At 32.5% G+C, this 19,915-nt stretch overlaps 1 protein-coding gene across 1 annotated transcript in view; it reads right to left on the bottom strand.

Annotated features, from left to right (window-relative positions):
* Positions 1-493: 493 nt before the first annotated feature.
* The window catches only part of Dcr-2 (Endoribonuclease Dcr-2), a 67,501-nt gene continuing 48,079 nt past the window's right edge, over positions 494-19,915 (bottom strand). The window contains exons 13-17 of the mRNA XM_072541234.1: positions 18,891-19,053; positions 14,752-15,290; positions 10,425-10,993; positions 7,959-8,143; positions 494-5,217 (exon numbers count right to left, since the gene is read on the bottom strand). Coding sequence (XP_072397335.1) covers positions 5,052-5,217; positions 7,959-8,143; positions 10,425-10,993; positions 14,752-15,290; positions 18,891-19,053 — 1,622 coding nt within the window. The 3' untranslated portion in view covers positions 494-5,051. The remainder of the gene's footprint in view (positions 5,218-7,958; positions 8,144-10,424; positions 10,994-14,751; positions 15,291-18,890; positions 19,054-19,915) is intronic.

Here is a 19,915-nt window from a genome sequence, read left to right as displayed (position 1 = left end):
GTGGTTTGTGCACCCAATGCAGAAGTAAATATAGATTTAATTGAAAAGGTACAAAAAAGGTTTTTAAGATATCTATATGTTAGAAAATATAATTCTTATCCATACTTGGTGTCTTACCGGAGTATGCTTGAAACTTTCAAATTTGTAACACTGGAACAGAGACGGAAAATGCAAGCAATGCTACTTGTATATTGTATTGTGAATAACTTAAAATATAAAGACTTATTCTTGATCAACTATATAAAGTTCTTGGTACCTAAGATTAAGTTAAGGTTAAGTCATAGAAGGCTGCTTTTTTTTATTTGTGAGACAGACTGCTCGCCCATAAACAACATCAAAGTAATTAAATCTAGCTTTCTATCCGCTTCGATCACTTTATCTTAGCATGTAGGTATATCTAATGTCAAAATGCCTACTTGTAATTACATTTTATTCTGTAAAATGTGTTTGTTGTGGAATAAATAAATAAATAAATAAATAAATAAAAAGCAAATTTAACAATCATTTATCTATATTTCAGATATAAACATTACAAAAATAAGAAATTGAATATTTATTAACACATATTTTCATATATTTCTCTATTTTTTAAATATAAATAAGGTTATAATATATTCCTTCTACTTCAGTCACTGCCGTTCCTAACATTTTTACGGACATTGCTTCGAGCTGTAATAAAAGCCACAACAATTCTAGATATAAATATAATCGCGGATAAACACAATTCGAAAATTAATTATTTACTATCTTTAATGGGAATTAACCACAGTTTCAGTTTAAAATACGTTTATTTTGACGTTTCGATTTCCACTTCGGAAATCATTCTCAAAATACAAAACATTAACAGACCAGATTTGAATTTTTCTTGCAGAAAAAATGGTGTGATAACTTCAATAATAATAATAATAATTGAATTCTCCTCCCAAATAGGTCGTGATTAATAAAAAAAATTAAAATATTTAAAAATGACTAAAACATCGTTTTTTTTTTTCTACTTTTCTTGGTTATAACTTTAAAACGATTCATTTTTTTAGCAAAGTCGCAAAGAAATAAAACAGCAATAATTAAATTTTCTATAAGATACTACTGCTTAAAGGTCGATTTATATATATCCGTGCCGTGTCCGTTCCGTTTCAGTGCCGAGTCCGGGTATTTTGAATGTTATATATATATACATACAACCGCGTTGCAGCAGGGTACGTACCGGGCCTAAGAGAGAAGAAAACATTATTACATATTTCTGTGTAAAAGAGAGTTAAAAATATAGAAAAATATAGCTTGGATAGAAGATCTCGCCGTTTTGGCATTATTACTTGATGAAGAGGAAGAGCAAGAGCAGAAAAGGCGGAAACAAAGAAGATGGAGTGTGCATATTAGGTGGAAAAAAGACAAACCGAAGTAAAATTAAAATATGCAGAGAATTATTGGACGACGAATCAAAATTACACGAATATTTTGGAATGACCAGTACTCTTTTTTTCTTTTCTTTTTTCTTAATATATACATATAAAAAACCATAACATACTAACCGCACAGCATCTTTCGCTTGTCTGTTTACCAGCACTCGCGTTTACAAAACTATAAAATCGTGTTTATACAAGCCGGTGCACCGCCAGTGCCGAGAACAAAAATATAGTTTAGGATTAATTTCAGGCCGGGCACGGACGGCCCCGTCCGGAAAACGCCAATGTATAAATATACTCATATATATAAATTATTAGAATGAATGGAACTATTTTTAATAGATCGACGCAAATTCTCGCATTCGCTGACGATATAGTTATAGTGGGCAGAAGTATGAGAGACATGGTGCAGTGTTTTACAAGGCTTGCGGACGCAGCAAGTGAATTAGGACTTGTGGTAAACGAGGAAAAAACCAAATATATGTTGGTTTCTAAAAACCCTCGAAATATCCAAGAAATAATTCAAATTAACAACCATACCTTTGAGCAAGTCAAAGAATTTACATATCTTGGATCGCTAGTAAACGCAACAAACACGACAAGCGACGAAATAAAAAGACGCATAGCAATAGCAAACAGAACTGTTCACGGCCTCCGGAGACATTTAAAAAAATAAAAATATAAAACGTGCACTAAAGCTTAATAAATTAGCCAAAAAATTAGAGGCATTTGAACTGTGGATGTATCGCAGAATCCTGAGAATATCATGGACCGAGAGAGTCACAAATGTCGAGGTCTTGAGAAGAATGAATAAAGAAAAGGAAGTCATATTTACGATCAAAAAACGAAAACTGCAATACTTGGGACACATTACAAGAGGCGAAAGATATGAACTGCTTCGAATAATTATGCAAGGGAAAATAGCAGGAAAAAGGTCCATAGGAAGAAGACGAAACTCCTGGCTAAAGAATCTACGGGAATGGTATAGCTGTAGCAGCAACGAATTGTTTCGGTCAGCAGTTTCGAAAATACGTATAGCCCTGATGATCGCCAACCTTCGGAACGAAGATGGCACTTGAAGAAGAAGAAGAAGAAAGCTTAATATATACAGGACCTTAATAAGACCAGTTTTGATATATGGGGCTGAAACGTGGATCTTATCTCAAAATGATAAAAGACTTCTTGGTATTTTTGAGAGAAAAATTCTTAGAAAGATTTTTGGGGCCGTAAATGAAAATGGGCTATGGCGTCGAAGATACAACTTTGAACTGTATCAGTTATACACCGATCCAGATATTGTGAAATTCGTTAAAGTGCAGAGACTTAGATGGGCTGGACACATTGCTAGGATGTCAGATCACGAATACACGAAGAGATTAACATTTTCACAACCAGAGGGCACAAGAAGCAGAGGACGACCACGAATGAGATGGATTGATGATGTGGAAGAAGACCTACAGATTCTAGGGGTTAGAAGATGGAGGGAAGTTGCCAGGAATCGACAGGAGTGGCGACTTCTTTGTGAGCAGGCCAAGATCCACAACGGATTGTCGAGCCACTTATGATGATGATGATGATAAATATACTCATAAGAGTACATTATTGTTTTTTTGCCGGGCACTGTCATAATGCGGAACGGATATGACACGGATATGTATAAATCGACCTTAAAAATATAAGAAATATAATATAATATAATAATATAAGAAAAAGAGGAAACAAATCTTTTCTAATTCAATGATTTTCAACCAGTTTGATTGCACTTTAATCTTCATAATTCGCCTAGCAATTCCTTATAACAAATAAAATAGCCCACCAAATTTTATTAAAATCAATTTAATAGATTTCGCATAAACTCTTTAAAATCTTGCAAAATAAAAACTAGACCATATACAAGTTGGCCAATCTATTCCAGAAATAACACTCAAAAGCTTATTTTGCATCCAGACCTATACACAAATGTATCTACTTTTTAAGGCAAAATTTCCCAATTATCGTTGTAGTGAAAATCTCTACCGATACAAACACAAGTTTTATGTTGAGCTTGTATGTGCCAAATCTGAGGCCGAAAAGCAGAGACTTCAAATCGAAAGCAAGCTACACCACGCAAAAGCAGAACAAGCATATGCTATCTTAAACGAGGATATTGTTACGATAAACTCTGACCCAAAACCGTAAATATATTTATTACTAATATTCTCATTCATTCAAGTATTTTCTAGGTAATGCCTACCTGACACACGATGGGTCCCTCTCCGTTATAAAAAAACAACACTCGAACCTTCTGGAGACGAGCCGATATAAACATACCAGTTTTGAGAGACCATTTCGCCGCTCTGTCTAGTCGAGAGGGCCGTCGACTTTTCAAGTCTAACGGTACTGGGTATATAACAGGGCCGTTTTGAAGAAAGCAGTTAGTCAAAAAGAAGCTCGCGCTCGCGTTTAAATTGTAACGTCCGATGGATAAATTATGTAATTATTAGTCAAATAAATTGTTGTACAGTGGTTTAATAAATTGATATAAATTATCGTGTTTTAGTAAATTAAAATAAGAACAATAAATTAGAATTAATAAAAACATTACAATATAGAATTAGCTCAAAATAATCCCGATATTATTGTTCTATGTACAGATCCACAGCAGCTACTGTTTTGCCCGACGCTAAAACATATCCTACAAACGTCAATATTCATGTTATAATCAAGCAATCCACAATATGGGTACAAACGAGGGTTTTATGTGTCTGTGGCATGGAATTGTAGTAAAAAGAGGTTCAGCTGAAACAACATCCTGCCTACTGAACTATATTACCACTAACTTTAAGCCCATAGAAAAAAAAAACAGAAAGAAAATTAATTGTTTGGTCGGACCGATGTATAGGACAAAATAATAATTGGCGCAGTATTGCATTATACCAGTATCTGGTCACTATGAGATATTTTACATCTGTGGAGCAAGTTTTTAATTAGAGGACACAGCTAAGCAAAGACAATTTTTTATTATCATTGTTAATAATGTAGGTTTATATAAATAAATATAGGTATAGGTGATCCTTGAAAAATAAATATCATTTTCTTAAAAAGCAGTCATATTTGTCTTATTTCCTTCTTTTGATGAATTTCAGTGATGTTGGTTGTGGCTCTGGAAACCTCAGAGTCTTCGAACATTATTGCCACAAATTGGTCGCATTGCTCCTGTAGTGATCCTTTCCCAAGTTAATATGCTCCTTTTCTAACTTGGCTGCACCGTACTGAAGACGACCAATAGTCAGAAATACGTATATACGGTTGCCTTCCATCTTATACACATGTTTTATTATATATTTTCTATTTTGTTGCGAGCTATGCCGATATCTTTTACCTTTATTATATATAAATATATATATATATATATATATATATATATATATATATATATATATTATTTAGGATAAAATTAAATTATTAAAAGAATTTTTGCATTGCCAAGTAACAAAACAAAATAATTTGTTTAATTTGTATTGTGAGAATGATTTCTAAAGATTAAATCAAAACATCAATATAAACGTATAAACTGTGATTAACTATTAAATACTTAATAATTTAAAAAATCATTGTTAGAAGAATATAAATAATAAATACTTTTTGTATTTTAAAATTTTTGTAAAATTATTTTTTCTCTTTTCTCTCCAAAAGCAACTGCAACGCTAATTTTGCTGCAGCCTTTTTGGCCATTGACGTATTAGTTCCAAAACCATGGACCATCGTTGGAATTCCGTTCAACTGAAACTGCAAAGGTATCATAGTTTTTTTGTTTTCTGTTGGTACCGTTTTTCTGAAAGAAATAAATAAAATTAAACACTGTTAATTAAACAATAAACAATTAATAAATACATAAAGGTTAATTAGAATGAGAGACGGGTGTAGGGTTGTGTTATAGAGGTGAGATGGTTCTTGATAGTTGGTTGTCATAAGAAACTTAACTCTCACTTATGGTTCCACTTGGCAGGCTAAACTAGATATGGCAAAAACACGAGTGATTACCGGTATAAGAAATTTCCTCTTATTGGTAAACAGCCTCGGGTGGAGGAACTAATAAGAGCAGAGCACTCTTTTGTTCTCTGGTTCTGCCATCTGGGGGAAGACGGACGAACCAAATGGTCAACGGCATAAAGATGTTGTCGGCATAACTGTTGTCAGTAGTTACCTAAAGGTCCTTCTATAGACCACGTCTCAGAGTTGCCCCAGTTTCCATGAAGTGAATTCTTTTTAAAACTTAACATCCTATAATATTATCAACAACAATGTAATTTAAAACTAATTTAACAACATTTAAAGGGTTTTACCTGTACATTTGATGACTGTGATGTAGCTCAAAAGGTTTTTTTTAAATAAATATACCTTTTTATAAAGGATTCTTTACTTAAAATTTTTAGAAATAATTTTAATCCATAAGTAATTTCCACCATATAGAGGAAAAAGCTGAATACAGGCTTATACGGCTTTTTGAAGGTTTTAAAAAGTGACAAATCCTTGAAGACGTACAGCTGGTTTTGTTTTGTTTTTTTTAACAATCGTAAAAAGTGAAAAAAAAAAAACAGCTAGAGGAAGTATACGACAGCTCACCGAGAAATAACATAAGATCGTAATAGGAGATATGAATGCTCAAATAGACAAAGAAGAACTTTTCTTAGGAGCCATTGGTAAACTTTCACTCCATCAAAACACCTATGAGAATGGAGAATTACGTATCAATTTTGCCAATAGAAAAAACATGATACACAAAGCGACATGGATTATGCCTGGTGGAACAACCGCCAACCAAATTGATCATGTCTTTATATAGCCCAGTCTGGTTATGCAAAAATCATCGATTTCGCGACAAATTTTTTCGCAGATATTGAAGCTTTTAAGACATAAGTGGGGGTTACTAGATGACGAATAGATGAAAAAGTACTCGTATTTTTACCTTGCGTTTTTTTTTTAAACAATTTATGGTCACAATTTGTCTTTGTCTTTAAGTTTTTCCCTTATATTTTACTTATACTTATATCATTTTTTATATCAAGAATATCTTTATTTTAGAATTAAGTAACTTTTAAACTATTTGACCGATTGGGGGGAAATTTCGCACAAATTTAAAAAACGGTAATTCCTCGATGTTCAAATGTACTAATAACATTTTATTTTGTTAATAAAAAAATTAATAAAACTTATAGATTAGTGCAAAAAAACTGCTTTTTGCAAATATCTCCGTAAATTATTTATCAATTTTAATTTAAAAAACGGGAAAATAAAGATATTCTTGATATCAAAAAATGATATAAATATTGTTTGTGTAAAATATAAGGGACAAAACTTATAGACAAAAAATCAAATTGTGACCAAAAATTGTTAAAAAAAAAAACGCAAGGTAAAAATACGAGTACTTTTTCATCTATACGTCATCTAGTAACCCCCACCTATGTCTTAAAAGCATCAGATATCTGCGAAAAATTTTTGCGAAAAAACAAGCATACTAGATGTAAAGAGCCGAAGAGGAGCATGCTGCGGAGCTGAGGATCTCCTAGTACAAATAAAATACAAATGTAGAATTCAAAGAAACAGGAGGGACAGACAGGAAGAAACAACTGAACAACTAGATATACAAAAATTGAGACAACAAGATATCAAACAGAACTATGAGACAGAAATAACACAAACAATGACAAATACAGGCAGTTTAGGCACCGAAGAACATTGGGAAGAAATTAAAACAAAAGTAATTGACGCAGCAAGAAAGTTCATAGGCAAAAAAAATGAAACAAACAAAAAGAGAATGATAAAATGCGTTAGGCTTTCACGACCATCGTCTAACTTGTTAAACTGTTTGTTCGGGCTGTTAGGCCGTTGTCTTCTGAGATTAGTTCTCGACGTTTCGCCAACAGTAAGGGTTGGCATCTTCTGGAGATTGGCGTTGTACTACGGAGGTCATATTTATATTTTCTACTCCAGATGGGTTGGTCATGTAGTGAGAATGGAGCCTGGAAGATTGCTAAAAAAGAGTCCTAGATAGTAAAATGCAGGATGCAAGACCAAAAGAAACGCCCCGGAAAAGGTGGGAGGATGAAGTGGCAGCGGAAGGTTGGAGGCATAGTTTGAAGGATGCCAAGGCTCGATTGGGCTGTAACGCCATTCAATAGACAGAAATTAAAATGCATAAACAATTGTCCGATATAATTGTAAACAAAAACCTTATTTTTGCAAGTAATTTATAAAATTTTTGCAAGTAATTTATAAATGTCAATCATAGTAACATGTAATATAACTACTTGGTATTATGGCAATTAATGAGCTATTTAAGTGCGCTAAATCTCAGCTAGATCAACCAAATGGTTTGTAAGTTATTCAATTTGTTTATCCCAGAGAGTTGATAAAGTATGTAGACCTGGAAGGTCTGAAAATAGAACCTGTCATCATAAAGGGATTTATACTAAAATTCCAACTTTGTAAGCGTTTCCAAGGTCAAACAAAAAAAAAATTATAAACATACGTTATAACTATCACAAAAAACAATAGAAAAGAAATTGTACTTACCCAAATTTAGCATGAGCGGAAGTCCATTCAAACAGTCTTCTTATCGCATTTTTCGGAATATTACTCGAAAATAAATCGATTTCTTTCCACATTATCTTATAAAATACGTCCCACACCGTTTTCAAACATTTATTACTATCCAAATAGATAGCACCAGCTATTGCTTCGAAAATATCACCAAGTACCTAAAACGAATACTATTAATGAAGGAAAGCAAAAGATAGAATATTTATATAATGTATAATTTCACGCACTATGAAGTCGGTGAAGTGAAGTCGATAAATGCACACATAATATGCACACTCCTGTAAAAACTATAGCTATTTCCCACTTTTCTACCCACAATCTTTTTTGAGCGAAGGATCTGCTCATTTTTAGTTCTAGCTATTTTTTAGTTTTAGGACACACAGCGGTGTGTATTTACTGGAATCTAAATTAGATGGCGCTACTTAAGTACCATACATAATGAACTAAATTACTACGAAGTAAACTAGAGCACTGATACACTATGTGACTGGAAGTGATCAGGTTCGAATTTACTACAAAGCTTTTAAACAAATGGAGCGTTTTCGGCGTCAGATAATGAAGTTATTGGTCAGGAATTCGCCCCACCCGGTATTAGGAAGGTTAATCATATTTACCGATTAATTAATTATTAATTCATAAAAAACACAGAATTCCGAGCAGAATTCCTTAAAAAGTAAAATTACATATTGTTTATTAGGTCTTCTTTGAGGATGCGATGGTTAAATCAGAAGAGATCAAAAAGACTTTTTTACACAAGTGCGATCCACTGTGTACGAACTTATAAAAGACGGTCCAGTGTTGCGAAAAAAAAAAAGGATTCTGGTGCTCATCGAGTATTACCGAATTTTCATTTATCGGCTATACGGGAAACAATATCATATGTCAGAATGACGGTATTAGATTTTTGTTTTGATACAGTGCAGCAACAACCGTTGATACGTATTTCGACCTCCTTAAGTCTCTTCAGAACGGTATAGTCACTGCTCTGAACCAAAACAAAAATCTTTCCCGTCCTAGACAATAGTTATTAAAATAACTATATACGGACGTAACTACGCCATCTAAAAACAAAAAGAGAAATCAAACGATTTCTACTTAGCGAAACCGAATTCAAATCTTAACCACTGTGTTTCCTAAAATTTGCGAAACAAACAGCTGGATGAATTACTCGGTTAAGATTTGAATTCGGTTTCGCTAAGTAGAAATCGTTTGATTTCTCTTTTTGTTTTTAGATGGCGTAGTTACGTCCGTATATAGTTATTTTAATAACTATTGTCTAGGACGGGAAAGATTTTTGTTTTGGTTCAGAGCAGTGACTATACCGTTCTGAAGAGACTTAAGGAGGTCGAAATACGTATCAACGGTTGTTGCTGCACTGTATCAAAACAAAAATTTAATACCGTCATTCTGTTTTGTTATTTACTTCGTTGGAAGTACGAGAAACTGAATTCACTACGAATTTTGACTAGGATGAACGGCTTGTGGAATGCAATTTTAGATTCCCTTGCCGAGTAATTCATCCAGCTGTTTGTTTCGCAAATTTTAGGAAACACAGTGGTTAAAATTTGAATTCGGTTTCGCTAAGTAGAAATCGTTTGATTTCTCTTTTTGTTTTTAGATGGCGTAGTTACGTCCGTATATAGTTATTTTAATAACTATTGTCTAGGACGGGAAAGATTTTTGTTTTGGTTCAGAGTAGTGACTATACCGTTCTGAAGAGACTTAAGGAGGTCGAAATACGTATCAACGGTTGTTGCTGCACTGTATCAAAACAAAAATCTAATACCATCATTCTGTTTTGTTATTTACTTCGTTGGAAGTACGAGAAACTGAATTCACTACGAATTTTGACTAGGATGAACGGCTTGTGGAATGCAATTTTAGATTCCCTTGCCGAATAATTCATCCAGCTGTTTGTTTCGCAAATTTTAGGAAACACAGTGGTTAAGATTTGAATTCGGTTTCGCTAAGTAGAAATCGTTTGATTTCTCTTTTTGTTAATATCATATGTATTCAGTGAATAACTTACCAACTTTAAATAAACTTTTGACTGAATTAAGAAATAAATAAATAATCCTCGAGTGTCATAACTACTTTATGGAGGTTTTTTAAAATCTAATGGTTTTATGTTTAAAACAGTAAATAAACGGCAGGCAATTATGGAATCCAGACGTTTAATAAAGTGGAGGTTCGATTATTTGGATAGTCTAAGGTCTTTTAGGGGTGAAGGGAAGAACTTGTATTATTTAGATGAAACTTGGTTCGACACCCACGATATAGTTAACAAATGTTGGACCGATGGTAGTAAAAATTGCTTCACCAATGTTCCTTCCTCTAGAGAGAAGAGAATATGTATTTTACATTGTGGGGGAGAATCAGGATGGGTCTATTTTATTTTATGAAAGTTTAGTATAACATGATTAAAAAAATTAAACATACCTTAGGTACATCTACTGATTCTGCCAATTGGTACTCATCCTCCTGGAGTAATATTAAAACTTCATCATCTATTATATAGTCCTTTTGTGCCATAAAGCTGTCGAACCGGTCTATTAGTTTTTGCAGCTGCATATTCATCATAAGCAGATACGTATGCAAACGCAATCTTACACAAAGACTAGCGAATGTGTTGTTGTTGACTAAAGCCGACCTCAAATCGGTCAGTTGTCCGGGATCTAAATTTTCACAAGTTTCGTATATGTGACAGGTAATTAGAAAATCGAGTACGGCATCACCTAGGAATTCGAGTTTTTGATATGATAGAGTCGTTCTATTTGGAGTATAAGAATTATGCGTCAACGCTTGTAAAAGATAGGCCTTGTTTGTAAAAGTATATCCAAGTATTTCTTCGATTTTTTTACAAAGTGGTAGATGATAGCGAATTTTTTCATCAAGCTCACGTTCTGACAGAGGACTTAATAATGGATTCGGAGATAGTCGTTGCCAAATATATTCCAATTTTTCGCTTTTGGGAATTATTCCTATCCATTCGATTATTTTGACGCCGGCTAAAAACAAGAAAAATGATAAAAATTTTCATTTTACAATAAAAGAAATGTTAAGAAAAACTTGTCACTACGTGTACTCCATCTTAAAAAAAGATTTTTCATTAGTTGCCACCAATAATAAATCAGCATGTTCCACAGCTATTTTTGATACAAATTGACCTTCACTTTAATTAATTGTGCTTTATTGCTATCGTATAAAAAGAAGTACCGCTGTGATACAGTAATTTTTGTGGTATAATCAATATTAAATTTATGCCCAGCAGAGCAATTTTTCGCACCAATCTTTCGGCTGATTTTTTCGTACCCTCTCATCAGAATATCCATCAAAAACTATAACACTTAGATGATCAACTTACCCTCCACCACCCCCCACCACTTTTCAGACAAAATGTTTTCATTTAAGGTCGCAACGAAAAAACTACTCAGGAAGTTTTAAATGTTAATATTATAAATGTTAATAAAGAAATTATGTTTTAAAAGTTGGAAAGGCTATCTTGGCAAAAAATAGTCCTATAGAAAATTTTCCGTTAAGAAGGAATGGATCTTTACTGATTAAAAATTTGTGTGTGACAGCAGTATGACCAATTCTTAAAAGGTTTATAATTACTTGATCTCGTCTACTTGTGGGGTTATTCAAAGAGCTGTTCACCTTTAGGCCTAATGGGTTCAATTTAGTTGCTGAATTTTCCCAGTAATTTTGCCAAATATTATTGCAATGAACTTTAGTCAGATATTTCATGTCACTATAATGATATTTTGTAATTTTGTAGTATCTTCTAAGTTGATGTAGTTGCTAGCTGATTTCTGCTTTTTCATTTCTCCAGATTCCAGTGTCTGATGGTACCCAAATAAAGGCTGTGTCCTTTCTCATGGAAAGAAGTATTTCTAATTCATTTTTTATTGCTTGTATAATGGGATTTGTTTTATAAATTTGCTTTAATTTCAATAACGCGTTAGGTGAATATGTAATGATGACGCACTTCATCGTGTTCCACGTTTTTAAAAAAGCTAAGGCTTTTAATATAGCTGTGATCTCCCCTGTGAGTATACAATTTGTAGGTAAGTATATGCTGTAGGAGTTTTCTTCGTTAAGATAGTAAGCAGTAGCATGACCATCTGGGGTTTTAGAGGCGTTGGTAAAGATTTGTAAATAGTTGGGGTAATGGGATATGATTTCTGCAAAGAGATAGTAGGCGGGTTGTCAATGGAGGAGAGATTGCATTTGTATATAGCAATAGACTAAGTTCATCCATGTTGAAATCTGTGACTTTTATTCTTTCTATTAGAGGTATACAGTTTGTTGCCTTTTTAAAAAAGAGGCTGCCAGGGTAGAAAATTTGAGAGAAAAGGGATGTTGTTTTTGATTTGAAATTTTCTCATATTGATAATTGTTGTCTCCTTATGATTAGAGTTGGCTCTTTAGCTAGAACTTGTAGACTACTAGTGGGACTAGTTCTAAATGCACACCAAGTGCCAATCTCAAATCTGTTGATTGAATACTGTTAAGCTTTTTTAAGGTAGTTTTGCTTGCGGCGTTATAACAAATGCAACCGTAATCTAGTTTACTCCTAATGAGTGATTTATATAAGTTTATTAATATTTTTCCAAGTTTCAATTTAAGGTTCTGGTAAAAATTAAACCTAGAAAATTAACTTCTTCCGATTGTTTTAATGATAAATTATTTAAAGTTAGGTCAGATAAACACCGAGATCTGTTTTTATTAAAAATTATGTATTGTGTTTTCTCTGTAGAGAAGTTAAACCTAGTTCACGTGCAATTTTCAAGCCGAATTAAAATATTTTGTAAAATTTTAGTTGCCGATTTTATATTGTTTGATTTAGTATAAACGACGATGTCGTGTGCATAAATGCTGGCTTTAATAGGTGCTCTAATTTCATGAATAACACTATTGATAGCAATTAAGAATATTGTTGGAATTATTATAAAACCTTGAGGTATTCCATTATCTAATGTTCTTGTTGAGCTTTTAAGGCCATTTATCCTAATTTGTATTCATCGATTATTTAAAAAATTGTTTACAAATGCTATACAGCGTTCCACGTTAAGAAAATAACATTAGGCTTATGGAGATCAGTGTTGCCAAAACTCTCAAGCATGCGGTTTACTAGATTGTCGATATATTTTTCGAATTTCCATTTTCAATTAACATTTAACTGTAAAGTCAGAATAACAACTGAACCACAAAGCACAAAGCCTTATTATTATTATGTAATCTCAGAGAACGACATAAAATCGCTGACATACGCACACCGTATTATTTTAAGTTGCAATTAGTAATTAGATATATGCATTCCAAGCGGTCCGTTTATTTGCTTTTAAATCTTTAATAGCCGGCAAAGTGCATGATTTAACTAAGCAATATTTTCTACTGATTTCTATGATTCATGGTATATGATATTCTTACTGAAAAACAAATAAACTGTCGTTACTATTATTAAAATAAGATAAAATAAAATTATCTTTTGTAAATAGGTACTAATTATTTAATTAAAATCATTTTCCCTACTTTTCATCTCTTGTTTCGAATGGGCACTTTTGGTCAATTGCGTTAAAAAACATTTAATTCATGTCTGTGAAAACGAAAATATAAATTATACAACCCTGAATCGTGCTTGTGTTCATCGTGGCATCGCTGCGCTTCTATCGTCCATAAGAAATACATGGCCCTATCTCCGCAATGTTATTTTCTTAACGTGAAACGCTCTATAGTATGTTACCTTGAATCCTGTTATCATTTGAATTTTCAAAACGCAGTGTCTCCAAGTTCTCTCAAAAGCGTGGCTTATATCAAAAAATATTGTAATCAGTTTTTGGTTGTTTGCAAAAGCTTCATTAATTGAGGTTTGAAGAGAACTATATCTACACAGTGTTAAATACGGCTCTAATTAGAAGGACTCGTATATCGGCAGACACGTGTCTGAGAGTTTTGGCAACACTGATTTGCATAAGTCAAACGTTCCGTTCTTAACGTGAAATAAAGTATAGAAAAGCCTTTTTCTTCGAATGTGTGAAAAATTGTCAGGAACACGAATATCGAAACGGCATTTCAAAATTCTTAATCACCGCAACGTTATTAAAAAAAATAAGTTATATGTATACAAATTAAAATAATTTGATTGAAATTTTGATTTCTCAATGCATTTGTCGAAAATATACATAAAAACAAAAAAAAATGTAACCTTATAAAAGTGTATACTCGAGTGAAACCGCGTTTTTGCAATTGAAAAAAAAAGTAACATTTAATAAACAAATTAAATATCTCTAAACTATTAAATATTTTTTTTGCTTTATTTTGGTAACACAGTGCAACTTTTCCTGCAAAATAAAATATTTTAGTGGTTATTTATAATGCAAATAATAATTTTTTGCAATTTTGTTTCAAGCTTTATTTATAATGATTTAAATAAATTCAGGGTCAAATTTAATTTAACAAGTCTTAAATGAAAGTTTTCCCTTCAACTTTGCAGAAAAAATAAATCATAAAAACATGAATTACGGCAGACACGAATGACCCATTTTTCATTATTTAAACAATGATCCCGTTATATAAATTAGATACATTCTTGAAAATATCATTTGTTTTCACCTAACTTTTATATAAAATTTGTTTCAATCTGTACAGAATTATTACATTTTGATTTACGCGTATTGTAATTTTATTTGATCAGACTAAAGTCGTCAAACACTGTTAAAAATTATAATTTTGTTACATTCAATATACATAAAACATTACTCACCTTTAAAACCGCCTGACTTCAGGTAAGCTCCAATAAGACTTTCGACCACATCAGCGATAAATTTATCTCCAATGTATTGACATTTTATAAAGTTGGCCATTGTTTGGTAGGCAGATTCCTCTGTAGTCGTAGGAGGATATTCTTCTTCGTAAATCTCCTGCTTAGTTTCTTCGCTTAACACACCCGAAATTTGCTCCTCTACCGGAATAGTGAATCCAAAAACTGCGCTAAGAGAGAGTTCTTTATTCTCTATTCGCCGTGATAGTTCGCTGGGAATGGTAAATGCAGGAGGTAACCATTCTTTTTGTGGAGACAATTCATGGTATTTAATGATACCCTGTAGGTTTTTCCTTACTGCTAAATAAAACAGATTTTTGTTGCTGACCAATCTGCCTTTTAAGGAAGTTGCCAAACCCTCGTTATATTGGGGAAATTTCAGATATATGTAGACTGATGAAATGAATTTGAGAAATGAGTCGCCAAGAGTTTCCAGACGTTCCAAATTAACAATGTCATTAGCTTTGGCGCACGTGAATGCCCTGTGAATGCAAAAAACATTTACTGATTATAATAGCATATGGTGTAAATGAAAACCAACCAATTTTACTTGTAACACAAAAAACAATCCGTGAAGCAATAAAGTAAAAATAAATCATAAGAAGCTATCAAATTGCATATATTAATAAATCTAAGAATGTTTTCACTTATTTACAACGAAAACCATATGTGAAATCTTTCTGATGGCCATAAACTATCATAAACGAAGAAAGCACTTTTGTAACATAAAGATGGGACTTTTGTAAATATCCACTGGAAGTGACAAATAAGCAAGAGACATTTGCGGTTCGTTCTGTATGCAAATTTGTATCAGCCCGAGTCTCTGACGACGCAGGGATACAGAAATAACATTATAACACTCTAGTGATACCTATTCATACACGGAAGATTTGACGAATTGTGCTCTTACGCCACATATTTGGCTTTCCACTTCATCAAAGCGGTGGCGATTTTGCTGAAATCTGCACACTTTTGCATATATGGGAGGTCCGCGGATTTTTACCAAAATTTAGTATATTATTGTACCTTAAAAAAAAGAGATTATAGCTATTTTCTTTTTTCTCTCTTTTTCTCCCGTGCTTGATATATGCCCCTCGAAAGGGTCAAAAATAGCCCTTTTTACTCTATATTTAAAGAGGTTTATCTCTGGGCCCAGTGGACAGATTTTAACTCACAAGGTCTCTTTTTTTTGTTATAATGTCAACTTTTTGATGAAATAATTTACAAAACCGCAAAATTTTATTTTATAGGTAAAGAAGAACGAAAAGAAAACTTACAAAATATTATGATTATCAATTATTGTCAAAATTTAACCCTTAAGTGATCGCTAAGGCGTGAAAAGTACGCCATTCTTATTTAAAACGTCATAACTTTACATCCAGATACTAAATAGGCAAGGTCGCTCGTGTACACACATTTTTCTACGTTGGAATTTAGTGTAAATCATCCTCACTACAAATCTAGTACTAGCATTGAGGTCTTTGTTGATACGTGTTACTAAGTGGTGCATAAAGTACGCCAAGCAATTATGTAAGTAACAATAATTTTTTGCTTATCGGAGCAAATAATTAAGTAAATGTATAGTTTATTACGCTGTAATTAGTTATTTTAGGTCTACCGTACCATACAATTATAGGAAAAAACTTACTAGCGATGAGTTAGAGGAGATAGCCAGAAAAAATAATGGAAGAATCTGATGACGAAGATATGGGTTGTATTGATCCCGATGCGTTCGATGGATGTATTGAAGACAGTGATTTCACTTCAGAGCAGAAAGGTGATAAAGAAATATTTCTAAGAGTATGTGACCATCAAATGAATGCAGAAGAAGAAAAAGAACCTACGTTTACAAGTCGCGACGGAAATATGGAGTTGAATTAATATAATATTGTAAGTAAATCGACCTCTAATCGATACAGAAAGTGTTAAAGTGCATTTTTTCAATTTTTTATCAAAGAAATGATAGACAACGTACAAAAAATATTTTTTTTGACAGAGATGAAAAATTAACAACGTCAAAGGAAATACTTGCACGTCTTGGAATTCTCTTCCTTGCCGGTATAAAAAAGTTAAGCCATACTGATTTTAGATAGGTGTGAGCAACGGATGACACAGGAATCTAAACCATTCCGGCATGTACGGGATATAAACGTTTTCTGTTTTTCCTTGGAGCACTTAGGTTTGACGACAAAACAATTTGTGAAGAACGGAAGCAGACAGATAAATTAGCGGCAGTGCGAGAAATTACAGACAAATTCGCAGAACTGTCGGAAAAATTTCTGCCCAGGTGAACGTATTACAATTGACGAAATGTTAGTTCCATACCGTGGAACCATACTAACAAGCCCAACACACACACACACACACTCATATATATATATATATATATATATATATATATATATATATATATATATATATATATGTATATATATATATAAATATATATATATATATATATATATATATATATATATATATATATATATATATATATATATGGGATAAAAATATTTGCATTGTGTGATTCAAAGATGTTTTATGTGTCAAATATTTAGAAATTTACTGTGGCAGGAAGCCCGAAGGAAGATATAATCACATATAATGCACCAAACACTGCAACAGATATTGTACTCATATTAAACGCAGCACGCTGATGATTCTCTAGATGAAAAGTTAGATAAACCAGACATAGTACTATTCTTCAATGAAAACTAAAGGGGGAACCGATAAAGGGTAGTCGACCAAATGTGCAGCAATTATACTGTCCAAAGACGAACTAGACGATGGCCATTGGTCGTATTTTATCAGCTTATGAATATTGCAGGAATAAATTCCAATATTTTATTTAACACCACTAATTGCGATAAGGCCCTACGTCACAGACATTTTTTTAAAAATTTAGCGGTTTCTCTAATGACACCCCATTTGCAACAGTGGGATAATATCACCAGCCTATCTGTTGGCATCAAAAGTTACTTAGCTTCATATGAGAGTTCCTAGACTGAGACTCCAAAACTACCGGAAAATTCAAGAGGAAGGTGTACACAGTGCGGTCGAAAATTAAAAGTGTTTATTTATTCCTATGTACTTAGCCACTTAAGGGTTAACTAAACAAGGAAAAAAATGTAGAACCCGGTAAACTAAAAGATTTTTAAATACCTTTTAAACGAGCATTGGTAAATTTAAATCCATCTAGTAGTTTTGACGATACAGCTGTTTAAAAATTGTCAGTTTTTCGAAAATTAAATTTGTGTATTTGTTGAAAAGTGCATTTTCTTTGCAAAACGCTTGAAATAGTTCTCAACCTTTAGGAAATGCATTGTCCTCCTTCACTCTACAGTTCTCTCCCAAATTTTCATTGTGTCGACATTATCTTTATCCCTCTATAGTTCTTACAGTCCTGAATGTCCTTTTTATCTTTGTGAGGCCATCACGCTCTGTCTCCATGTATTGGGCATCTTATTTTCCTCATCATTTGCCACAATACATCAACCTCTTCATCTATGATCCCCTTCCTAATCTCTCGTTCATTTGGGGTCCTGCATTCTATGTTTCTTTTCTGGTGTTCTTCATTTAGCAAGTTTCTAAAGTGCTCATACCACCGTGAAATATGAATCTGTATTGGGTTATAAATATCCGTATGGGCCCATTTTTTAAATGTTTTAAGGATTCAAAATTTGTGTTTTTAATAGTCAGTTCAGAGAACCAATGTTTTGCCTAAATTAAGGCGATTTTTCCAATACTGTAAAGCTCAAAAATCTACTGCGAATAATGATAAAATATATACGTATACAATTGAAAAAAAAAAAACAATATTGATGGAAAAAATAAGTAGAAATAAAAAAACAGACGAGCACTTCATTGTACGATTTGCACATATTCTATATAATTACTTGGAAGTGTTTTCTATTGACTTTAATCTTCATTTTAGGTATCATAACTCTCCATTATATACTGTTAATATTACTAACAGCTTCTCTTAAGCAAATTATAAATTTAAAGAGGAAAATCATATAAAGATAGTTGAAATACATAAAAATATCTTTCCTTAAATTTTTAATAAAAAAAAAATTATTTACCTGTAAAATTTGCATAATTCTGGGCCTTTCTCGTCTAGTTCAATTTCGAGTAATTTGATTTTGGTAGGAGCAAATTTTTTATCATAAGTTAAGGCCAATAGTTCTTTTTTCTTAATAGGAGAAATGTTTTTCAATTCACGGGCAGGCTGTGACAATTTAAAACCTGAAATAATAAAAATTTTAATCGAAGGGAATTTTTTCATTATTCTATTTACAAATTTAAACTATTATATTCGTTAAGTGTGTGACTGAAATGACATCTAGCAATTTGAATTATCGGGTGCCTTCTAACACATGGTTTGATATGGAAAATACCGAACGTGTGTTATTAAGTAGTTAACACAAGTTTTTTTCTATTTCTTTATCTCTTTTATATCTGGAGTATTAAAATATTTGTTCGCTTTCATCATAATCATAAAAAAAATCTATAATAACAAGAACTCGGTACAGTTCCATTTTATATCACCTAGTGGCGCCAAATGTAACTAACTTCCAGTTTCTTGTTTCAGTGTTGATATAATGTTCAATACATAAGTATATCCTTAAATTAACATCATATAAAATTACTTTTAAACTCATCCGTCAACATCCTTGATCGTTTATTTATATTAAATATTTAGGTAATGCTTTATTTATATTACATAAATCACACACAGTTTATTATTATATATATATTTTTTTTCATCTGAATGTGCATTAAAACTTTTATATTACTTCTCTTTCCCACTCACAGAAACTAAATCGATGAACTTAAGCCGCCTGTCCATACACAACAGCGTACATCGAACAAAAATTGCCATAGAACGGTGGTCGGTGATTTATTTGCCAACTGCAATTAAAGGGTTTGGTGCAAAAATTGGTCAAAGACCATTTTTGTCGAAATTGAGTTTATGGCATTTCTTGCCTTTAAAAATACCTCTGCACAATTTGGAGCAAAACCCGTACACGTATTGTGTAAGAAACTCAATGTAGAATAACGTGGACGGTTATTGCACCAAAAATGTTAACAGCACAATCCTTAGGAT

Source organism: Diabrotica undecimpunctata, chromosome 8, assembly GCF_040954645.1.
Source record: "Diabrotica undecimpunctata isolate CICGRU chromosome 8, icDiaUnde3, whole genome shotgun sequence".
NCBI classification, from domain to species: domain Eukaryota; kingdom Metazoa; phylum Arthropoda; class Insecta; order Coleoptera; family Chrysomelidae; genus Diabrotica; species Diabrotica undecimpunctata.
Note: the sequence above shows the minus strand (reverse complement) of the source record. Positions and strands in the feature narration are given on the sequence as shown.